The sequence below is a fragment of the Sinocyclocheilus rhinocerous genome, unplaced genomic scaffold, assembly GCF_001515625.1.
Source record: "Sinocyclocheilus rhinocerous isolate Xijiao unplaced genomic scaffold, SAMN03320098_v1.1 scaffold2063, whole genome shotgun sequence".
Taxonomy (NCBI): domain Eukaryota; kingdom Metazoa; phylum Chordata; class Actinopteri; order Cypriniformes; family Cyprinidae; genus Sinocyclocheilus; species Sinocyclocheilus rhinocerous.
This window is the reverse complement of record NW_015636724.1, coordinates 8,769-19,305: the sequence shown is the minus strand read 5'-3', so window position 1 is coordinate 19,305 and position 10,537 is coordinate 8,769. Positions and strand designations below refer to the sequence as shown.

General features: G+C 38.5%; 2 protein-coding genes across 3 annotated transcripts in view; one reads left to right on the top strand and one right to left on the bottom strand.

The window, feature by feature from the left end:
- Nucleotides 1–4,742: 4,742 nt before the first annotated feature.
- Nucleotides 4,743–8,431, bottom strand: LOC107748054 (RNA-binding E3 ubiquitin-protein ligase MEX3C-like). Of its 2 annotated transcripts, XM_016562704.1 has the most exons (3): nucleotides 8,357–8,431; nucleotides 7,740–8,251; nucleotides 4,743–6,332 (listed from the first exon to the last, which is right to left on the bottom strand). In XM_016562704.1, the coding sequence occupies exons 2-3, from the start codon at nucleotides 8,221–8,223 to the stop codon at nucleotides 5,245–5,247; spliced, it is 1,572 nt and encodes a 523-aa protein (XP_016418190.1). In that variant the 5' UTR covers nucleotides 8,224–8,251; nucleotides 8,357–8,431; the 3' UTR covers nucleotides 4,743–5,244. The 2 variants fall into 2 exon arrangements, with proteins under 2 accessions (XP_016418190.1, XP_016418191.1); XM_016562705.1 differs by having other exon boundaries at nucleotides 7,740–8,400.
- Nucleotides 8,290–10,537, top strand: part of LOC107748064 (sperm-tail PG-rich repeat-containing protein 2-like) — a gene marked incomplete at its 3' end in the record, with an annotated part of 10,920 nt that continues 8,672 nt past the window's right edge. The window contains exons 1-3 of the mRNA XM_016562722.1: nucleotides 8,290–8,314; nucleotides 8,691–8,800; nucleotides 8,881–9,030. Coding sequence (XP_016418208.1) covers nucleotides 8,290–8,314; nucleotides 8,691–8,800; nucleotides 8,881–9,030 — 285 coding nt within the window. The remainder of the gene's footprint in view (nucleotides 8,315–8,690; nucleotides 8,801–8,880; nucleotides 9,031–10,537) is intronic.

Here is a 10,537-nt window from a genome sequence, read left to right as displayed (position 1 = left end):
GACAAATCCCTGACAGAAAACTGCTGCTGCGTTCTATTCATGACGTATTGACACAAATTTCAAATGATTTTCAACAGTCGCTTTGTCTCGTCCAGTGTACTAGACAGACTTTAGCTGTTGCGGCGCAGACACAGTGTTACTCACCTATCGAGAAGAAACAAAGCAACCTCGGCGTCCAATCGCAGGCCTTCCGCTCCTTGAGTTGTCTCCAGAGCTGGAAAGCTGATCCTATATTTACACGGGTCCTACTTCTTGCCTTAAGCCTTCTTTTGTTCCGCAGACGTTTTCCTCTTTTGTTTTTTATCCGCCATCTCTATCTTTCTGTCGCTAGGCTCGCTAATGTCCGTTCTAAAACTGAAAATCAGTTTTCGTTTTTGAAAAGTCACTTACCCCACCTTTAAATTGAATGGAGCAATTTTACGTGAGAATAGTTTCATGAATGAGACCATTCTCATATTTACAGAAGTTATACAGAAATTCGGGATTACGTAAATTGTTGTATTTAACAAGTTCAACAAGTTGTATAAGAATGGTTTTACAAACATTCGTTCAGCTTGTTTCATTAAAGCATTCCTCTATAGATTTATGTAAGAATTGCTTTACAAATGTACACTGAAATTCTAGTTGCATTCAAACTGTTGCATTCAATTCAATGTGACAGTTAAACTAAAAATAGTTTTACAAACTATTCTTTATGTAATTCACATAATTCATGTATTTCAGCTATTTATGTGTGTGTGTGTATATATATATATATATATATATATATATATACACACACGATTAACACAGAAATAAGAAACCGAAGCAATTTACATATTCAATTTCATTTCATATTTAGAAATGGAGAGTTCACGCAGAAATTCGGCTTGTTACGCTCAGCTTGTTTTTGATGAATGAGGCATGTGGGACAGTAACTTATAGGATTCAAGAAAACTCTATTGTCACTTCCAAATCTTTGTAGTGAGTATGTGGCCAGAATATTGTCCTTTGTGTGTTTATTTTTTTTATTTAGCATTTTTCTATAACTTTAATAACTAATTTATATCAAGCACTTGGTTACTTTTTATCACCTGTAAAGATTTTCACTAAACTTTCCCTGGAAGGGCTCCGTCTCAAACTGAGTGCAGTCAAAATGAAATTTAGACTATTAGAAGACATGAATTATGATTTCTTTGAGATGGAGCCAAGTGCATTTTGTCTTTTGTATAAAACTTTCCCTCCGTTTAGCCCAGGTGGGGTAGATATGGTTAATACTGATTATTTTATTGTACTAACCAGTTTTGTCTTCTCATTGTATGTGCATTTGTATCTTTTCTTCTTAGTGTTGCATGTTCATGTTGGCATGGAGAAGGAGCAACGTGATAATCGAACAGATTTAAGAGGCAACAGTATTGAATATGAAGGCGTGTTCAGAATGGCATGCTACTATTTTGGCAGCATGCAGTATTGTTCATGATCATATAGCACAATGCATAATGCTCGATTTGATGGATTTTCAGTGTGACTAAACTAGAGTAATAAACATACCAAATGGTAATATTGAAGCAGTATAAGGCACATTTTTCTCATTCTTGACTCAGTATTTGATCAGAAGTTCAAAAGTTGAAGATATTATTACATAAAAATTAGATTACAAATGCAAAACAAGTGCATTCTGGATGCCACTTGCGGAATTAAACATGCAACTTGGCACAAGGTGACAACAATAAAACAAATACTGTTTGAAGTGTTTAGCATTGTATATTACAAACTGTTTCACATATTTAAAAACCAGTATGCAGTATATACTGTGTAGTGCACTAGTATTCCATTCTGAACACAGCCTGTGTGTCAACTAGAGAGACGGCTGAATGAGCGACTAGTTGAGCAGGTTGTTCAGGCTGATGGAGATTTTCCAGTGTGTTTCTTCACTTATTAGTGCTTTTCATCAGCATAATGACTTTATCTGATCGACAGTAGACTGAAATCACTATATGACTGAAACATACTATTACAGTACTGTAGATATGAGAATACAGTAATATTTCATTACTCAGTCATTTAACAATGCAAATATTCTCTCTGGAACTATTAAATGTGACAATCTGGTTTGTACTTTTTAATGTTTGGTTACTATATAAATCAGAGGCTGTAAAGATTACCATGAGGCTGAAAATTGACCACGGTAAAACAGTTTAATGCAACAGCTTCCACTGTACTGAAATCAATTCAATTATGACTGCGGTAACTTGTGTTTTGGCTGAAACTGTGGTTACCACGGCAATTTTTCATAAGGGGGAACTATATTACCAATCTTTGTGTTTTTCATGAATTTCATCAAATATCTCAATATTTTATTCATAGATTCATTCTTGCAACAACAGTTCGACTGAAGCTAGTTGAAGGTAAAACTCCAATCACACAAACACTAAGCACAGGTTTTAAATGAAACAATTTATTAAGGAACTTTTAATATCAGAAAAATAAAAATCTTGATTCTTTTTTTTACAGCAAATATATAATATCAGTGCTCTGGCCACAGGACAGCAAGGCCATTTATCATAAAATATATTTTAAACTTTAAGAATACAACTTATATGCCTTCATGTCCCTGCATAAATGTATATACATAATAAAAGAACAGTAAAATTGTCAAATACAGAAACATAGTTGCAGTGTGATGGTAAAAAATCCCACCGATAAACATACAATTCCTAGTCATGTTTAACATAGGACTTTAATTTTGTTCATAATGTGGTAGTATTTAGACCTAATGCAGTGTATATATATATATATATCTATATTTAATCCTTGGCTTTTTTTGTTGCGGTTTAGGAATAGATAATAAATCATGCAGGTGTGCTCTTTCCTGCTCTATAGTACCTAACATCAATACTCTACAAGCTAATACTTACGGCAGCTGACTGCTCGCCAGATAGTCTTAATATATATCTTAAATCTTTATATATATATATATATTTGAATATGAAATATAAACTACAGAAATACTACAAAATTGTAAAAAAAAAAAAAAAAAACTGTCAAGGTGAATCTTGAGAGGTTATGGATCTCTAATGCCTTAGTTTCTCTGAGTTTAGTGGTGTTTGCAAAAAAAAAAAAAAAGGTGTAAGTAGCCGTGTCAGCCTACACTTGGAGAAGTTTATACCACATTATCGTCAACAAAATCGCTCCTCTCAGGTCCTCTCGGTACGACACCCTGTGATGGCCCGGCAGGACCCATTCATTTAAGGCAATGAGAGGAGTCGTTACCAACAAATACTAGGCCTATAATGCAACTTACGAAAAAGGGCCTCGTGCATGAAACAATTGTTCATATTTTTACGTGCATCGTCACTCTAGTTAAAGGGATAGTTCACCCAAAAATGAAAGTCAAGGTCCATTTGAGAGATAGGTGGCGGTAATGCACTTATAAATCTGCCATCCGCCGTAAAGCAAGAAGAAGACTTCACCGCAATGTCTGAACTGTCCTGAGCGCGTTCTCGACAGCCGGCGCGTGATGCGTCGTCTTCTTCTTGCTTTACGGCGGATGGCAGACTTAAGTGCATAACCGCCACCTATCTCTCAAGTGGACCATTGATACTCGTTTGTGTTTTTTTTTTACTCTCAAAGCCGTGATTCCCATTCACTTCCATTATAAGACTGACAGACTGCAACGGTTTGAGTTAAAAATCTTTGTATGTGTTCTACTGAAGAAACAAAGTCACCTACATCTTGGATGCCCTGGGGGTAAGCAGATAAACATCACATTTTCATTTTTGGGTGAACTATCCCTTTAATGTTTCCATCAAAAGTTGCAAATTAAACTTGTGTGAAAAATTGGAATATTGCATAAAACATTTGAGAATAAAGCACTGTTTCCATACCATGTGTTGAAGAGAATAAAATCTTAACTTCCTGGGAAAATGGCGCAACGTATGAGTAATAAAATAAAAAATTGGTGCAACTGGGGAAGCCTGATGTTTTGGAAAGCAATTTTGTGCTGACTTTTTTTTATTGCGCATCCAGCTATTTATTTGGTAAATGTTTTTCCATCATAATTTGTGCACGTTCTATTCCCGACCAAAAAAAACGAGGAATCTCAACTGAGCGTCTATGTTTTCTATGTGCATTTTCGAAATTTTCACATCTTGGCATTTCCATCCAGCTTTTGTATACGTTATCCCAAAATTGGTATACAAATATGTGGATGGAAACATGAATTGAATGCGAAATTCATTTGAAACGCAAGCATAACCAATGTTTAAATTTATCTAAAAATTACTTGCATGTAATTTAACGTGTTCAGTTTAACAAATTCAAATTCATTTTGCTCATGTTTAAAGGAATAGTTCACTCAAAATTGAAAATTTGCAGAAAATGTTGTCATTTTCAGGCCATCCAAGATATAGAGGAGTTTGTTTCTTCATGGGAACAGATTTGGAGAAATTAAATGTGTACACGCATTCCATCACTTGCTCACTCTCTGCAGTGAATGGGTGCCGTCAGAATGAGAGTCCAAACAGCTGATAAAAACATCACAATAATCCACACCACTCCAGTTCATTTTGAAGGGAAAAAGCTGTGCATTTATAAGAACAAATCCATCATGAAGGCGTTTTAACTTCAAACCATTGCTGCGGGCTAAAATAGGAGTCCTCTATCCATAATATTGCTTTCTCCATTGGTGAGCAACTGATCTAATGCTAAATTTCGCCAAATCTGTTCTGATGAAGAACCAAACTCCTCTACATCTTGAAAGGGCTGAGGGTGAGTAAATTTTCAGCAAATTTTCATTTTTGGGTGAACTATTCCTTTAATGATGACATGCAATGCCCTTAAATTTCGTAATGTTTATGGAGATGTTCAAAGAGTTCAGGACGGCTCTTTATGATCGCATGCTGCTCGACTCTAGTGTTGTGAAACAGAAACTAAAGGTCACAGAAAATTTTGCAGCAAAGTCGCCAATCCACCCCACCAGCGTCATGGAATCAGGCACATGAAAATGTAAACACAGTCTATACCTTGAAAACAAAACAACAAAAAACACAGGTGATAGCAATTTAGCACTGCTAAACCCCAGCGCCGCTCGCCGTAAGAACGACGTAGCAGCTAAACGCAAATCTCTGAGATGAACTCAACTGTGGTTATTAAACAAAAACCTGCATTTCCCAGTTATTTAAGCGTAATACGGAAGGAAGAAGTATTTCAATGTAAAAAATTAAAAGAGTTTACTTCTTGAGATCCCAATTTTTTCCTCTCTCTCTACGCGCTTTGCAGGATGGAGTTGGAACACTCCAAACAAACAAGGTTTTGCCCGCCCAGGACAAGCGCCGCCATGTTGTCTCCGCAACGTACGCACGCAGGAGCCTGGCTGTGTTTGGGGTAAGTGCGCACGTCCGGCGGAGAGCTGGAGCCCGTGCTGTCGCTAGACGGAGAAAACGCGGAACCAAAGGCCGGGAGGCTCTGGGAATTCTCCTGCACCAACCGAACCAGCGGATGATCCTCCGGAAGAGACGGAGACAGACGGGACGGAGAGAGCCTCGGCGTAGTGGGCAAACTCGCGCCTCCCCGCTCGAAAGCGCCCCACAGTGTCGGCTGCGGATTGGTGGACGGCGCCGTCATCGTTAGCCCGTCGTATCCCGCAGGATCTTCGGATCCCAAGGGCAACTGGGAATCGCCAAACCAGAATGTGCCTCCGCTGCTGCCGGGACTGAGATCCGCCACTCCGCTGCCTTTCCCGCTGTAGTACGACTCGCTAGAGTTGCTTCCGAGCGAGCTGGAGCTGTCGTTGCGATACCCCGCGGCGTTGCTGTGGAAGTTTGAAACGCCGCCGGAGAAGAGCCATGCTCCGTTGCCGCCCGACTCGAAACCAACGTCGGTGCCGTTGTAGTGGAAGTCATCATCATCCATGTTGGTGTCCACGCTTCCTGCGGTTCGCATCGCAATATGGGCTTCGATCTCCTCCCGAGCTCGGTCTACGTTCTCAGGCATCCCGGTCACCTCAAACACCGGTTCTTTGTCACGGCTTGGCGTGACGATGTAGGTGTGGGTTTGCTGCTGGATCCTCTTGATAGTCGCTCCTTTCGGCCCCACCACGAGCCCTACCATTCGATACGGCACCCGAACCTGGATGGTGGTCTGTCCCGGATGGCAAGGAATGCTGTTTGTCGGTGCCACTTTATTCCGGGACGCCCGGATGAGGGAAAAATGCTCGGCCGCGGACAGAATCTCACGCTTCGCCATAATGACGTCCTCCTTCCGGCCGGTCACTACAAACACTGGTTCCTCTCCTCTCACGGGGGTTTTAATGTAAGTGTTGGTCTTTGCTCTCAGAGCTTTGATCTTGCAACCTGAGGAGAACAGAAATACAAAGCCAAGTCAACACATTCCTAGCTTAAGAAGACATCAATCAATCAATCAATCGCAGTGATAGACAAGTGATCTCTTCTCAGGAGTAATTAGAGCAGTCCTGGATGCTGATTGGTCAATACTAACATACTTGATATAGTAAGAGGGCTTGTCAGTGTGTTAGTTCACTTGTTAGTATTACGCAACTTGTTTTCATGCAGTTCAGTGAAGAAACATCACGTCATTACAGATAAGTGGGGCAGCTGTAATCTTCTGTAGCTGTACATGGCACATGCAGTTCAATGAGGTCAATGCAACCATATATTATTAAAACCATTTTCATAATGGTTTCATTATGAATGCACTGATATTGAGAAATTGGCCCACACAATTTACAAATAATTATGATTAATGATCAGGCTTATTACTAATATTATAAATAAAGTTGTCTTTTTTTAAACTTAAAAAAACTTTTAAAAATGTTTGCAAATATTTTGAATCAGTTTTTATTTATATTTTGCATTTTTATTTTAGTTAGTTTTAGTAATTGTGTTGTTGTTTTTTGCCATTTTTAGTAGTTTTTGTTTTATTTATACATGTCTATTATTATTATTATTATCTAGTTTATATATACATCTAGTCTTTTATGAATTTTTATTTCAGTTTTAGTTATTTTAGTATATCAAGTTAGTTATTTTAGTTAAACTAAATTAAAATGAGAAATGATACCAACTAACTGAAATAAAAAAGGTTTTATTTTATTTCAGATATTTATTTTTGTTCAAGTGGTTTCAGTTTGAGTTAACTATAATAACCCTGGTTCAAAGTTAATTCCGGTATCAAAATATACTAAAAAAAGATGGCTAGCTTTTTTTTTTACCGTCTGAAATCTGGTGAATTTAAAACTTTTTGGTAACTAAACTTACTCTTTAATGAAAAATACAAAATATATTTTTTCTAACTAAATATTTTGGTAAAATAATATTAATATTAAAATGTTTATATTAATATGATTATTTTATTAATAATACGGCATTATATGCATATATATATGTATTACTGATAACATATATAATTAATAATATTGTATTAATAATTTTGTTAATTATATATAAACCATGAGTTGCACCTGTGCTTATAAAAAACTCTCTTACTGATTAAATTATTTTGTTTATTTTTTGTTTATATATATATATATATATATATATATATATATATATATGTGTGTAAAATTATTATTATTTATTTATTTTTCATAAGGTGAGGTGTGAAAATCAGAAGGGCGAGTACAAATATGAATCACTAATCCAACTGGCCTCCTTACTGTTGAACACTGTTAAAAAGTGAGCCAAGATGAGTCACAATATTAGAATATCAAACATGAAACCTTAACGATCAAACAAACCCACCCTGTCGGCCAACTATTTCCGCCACATGTTCAGATGTGGCCACCATCACACACTCTGTTGTGTTCACGCTCTTCCTCCTGGTATTGAGTGCACACCTCTCACCCTCCTGCATCATCATCATCGCCATCATCATACTCCCCTGAACCTGGTAACCCTGGGACTCGCCCGGCCCGTCCTGGAAGAGCCCACCGGTCCCCGGTGCCTCCACGGCTGTGAGGGCCCGGGCCCTCAGCTGGTCCAGATCAGCATCATGTCTGATAATGTTGCTATTGTTACTGGTGGTGGTGTTTTCCTCCTCTGATCCAGTTTGGGATAAGGGCTGGAGGTCCAATACCGCACCCAGGACACCCAGATGAGAAGTATCATGTAGTTCTGATGGACTCTCATCATCCCGGAGGCTCAACCCGCTCAGGTTCTGTACCGGTACTGGGAGGTCCGGTTCAGTATCGTCTGACTCCAGGAGTTGAGCTGTGTTACTGGGCATGCTCGACCAACAACGTGTCCTGCTTTCACTGCGGGACACACAAAAACAGACAAAAGTGCCACGACGATGAGTTCTCCGCGCTCCCGTTACTGTATTCAAGTGTAGAGAAACAGAATATGCGATTTCAACTTACAGCTGATGTTTTTAGCAGCGCCAGCTGTGGTTCCGTGACCCTGTTCTACTGGATCTCTTTGTTTACGGTTCTTCGGGGATCCTCGGGCAGGTTCGTGAACAGCCGATCTGTGCGCGCAGCGCCACACACCGGCGCGGATGAACTAGTTTTCGGTTTAGCAGCCAAAACATTACATTTCTTTTTTGTGTGTGTGTGCGCCATAAAACACTTTAGAGGAACTATAATCTTAAATTAATGCGACTTTTTAAATTTATAAGAATAATATATGTTTACTATTATTATATTCATATTCATATTATTATTTGTAAGAATAATTTTCAATCCGTTTCTCCAGATTCGTATGCCCCCTTCCTCTCGCTGTCCAGTAGAGAGTCTGGGTTCCTGGGGTCAGGCAGTGGTCTCCTCTCTCCTGGGCCAGGACAGTACAACAGTGACATTACCAGGGTACGTTATGGTTTTAACATCACCGTGCAATCAGTTAACATGTAAGTGATGAGTGCAAACTCATAACTGGAATATTGCAGAATCATATTTTGGGAGGAAACAGTCTTCAGAATCGCTCCAAGCGCTTTGATGACGCGGTGTCATATGTGCTGGGACCGGGAGCGTACAATGTTACGAATGATGTTTCACCTGCAGGGAAAAAAACAACCAATCCTGAGAAGAGCCCGAAGGTGAGACATTAGTTTGAGTTATCATATGGACTATAATTTATTTTAAATAACTATAATGAGTTATAATGATACATATGACCATTTATCTAAGTGTTGTTAAAAATTATATAACAGTATAACAAATTATACAGTATTTTGTAACAAACTATAATAAATTATACTTTATGACAAATTATGTTTGTTATAAAAATATGACAAATTATAATATATAACAAAATACAACAAAAAGTAAATATAAAACAAATTAAATTGTATTAATTACATAAACATAATAAACCCTGTTTGTAGGATCATTGCATCTTTCTGAATTGCACATACCATATCACGTGTTGTTAAAAAAACAATATAACAAATATTTTGTAACAAATTATAATAAATTATATTTTCTAACACACACACACAGTGGGTATAGAAAATATTCAACCCCTTTAAAATAATCACATTTTGTTGCTTTGCGGCCTAAAATGAAGACGGACACAGTTTTTGTTTTATCCAGCTGTATTTACTCAGTATAACATCCAAGTGAAAGATATAACACCAACATGTCAGGAAAAAAATAAAATGGAATCACCCCCTCATGAAAAAAATAAGTAAACTCAGTCAGGTGTTGCTAATCACCTTCTCAATGGCACACAAAGCCATTTGTCTTTCAGCTGTGATCAGCTGTGCTCATTTTGATCAAATCAGCATGAAAAGAGCTTTCTAGGGCTGTGCGATTTCGGACACTGCCCTGGAGCATTTCAGTCCTTGGTAGTGCAGCTGAAGCAAACAATACAAACAGCAACTCTGAAGCAGTTGCCGGAATTTATGATAAAGAATGGTCATTGTGTGCATGCGACAACAATATCACAAGTTCTCAACAATGTGGCTTGTATGGAAAAAAGCCACTCCTCAAGAAAGGCCTCATGCAGTCACGACTGAGCTTTGCCAAAATGCACCTTGAAGATTCTGAGGCAGATGAGACTAAAATTGGATGGGGCAAAATGCTGTCAAATTCTTGAGGAAAATCTGCTGGCCTCTGCCAGAAAGTTGTCAATGGGAAGAAGGTTTACCTTCCAACATGACAATGATCCAAAGCACAAAACTGAGGTTGAAGGAGAAAAAGGTGAATGTCCTTGCATGGCCTATAGTCAGAGCCCAGACTTAGGGGTGTATTCACACCAGGAAAGTCCGCTAGTTCACTTGCTTTGGTCCAGACCAAATACAATGCTGATGTTTGGTGTGGCTTGTTTTCACACTGCCCTTTTTGCAAGTGAACCAGAAATTGTAAACAAATCCACACGTGTGCTAAGGTCATCCATTCATTGGACAGAAATTCTCAAGCGTACCAGAGTTTGTTTGGAACCGGACCGAGACCACCTCTTCAGCTGGGTTTCGGTGCTTTTGTTTGGTCTGCACTCGAGTGCGATTGCTGTATTCACACCTGCCCAAAAGATCCGCACCAAGGGGGGAAACGAACTTGAGGTCGATTCAATCGAACCAAACAAGACAGGTGTGAATACACCCT

What these genes read in the sequence shown, in the direction of transcription:
- LOC107748054 (XM_016562704.1), bottom strand. Translation starts at nt 8,223, where the DNA reads ATGCCCAGTAACACAGCTCAACTCCTGGAGTCAGACGATACTGAACCG. An exon ending in GGAAATAGTTGGCCGACAGG is followed by an intron (nt 6,333 to 7,739) that starts GTGGGTTTGTTT and finishes TGTTCTCCTCAG; the next exon opens with GTTGCAAGATCAAAGCTCTG.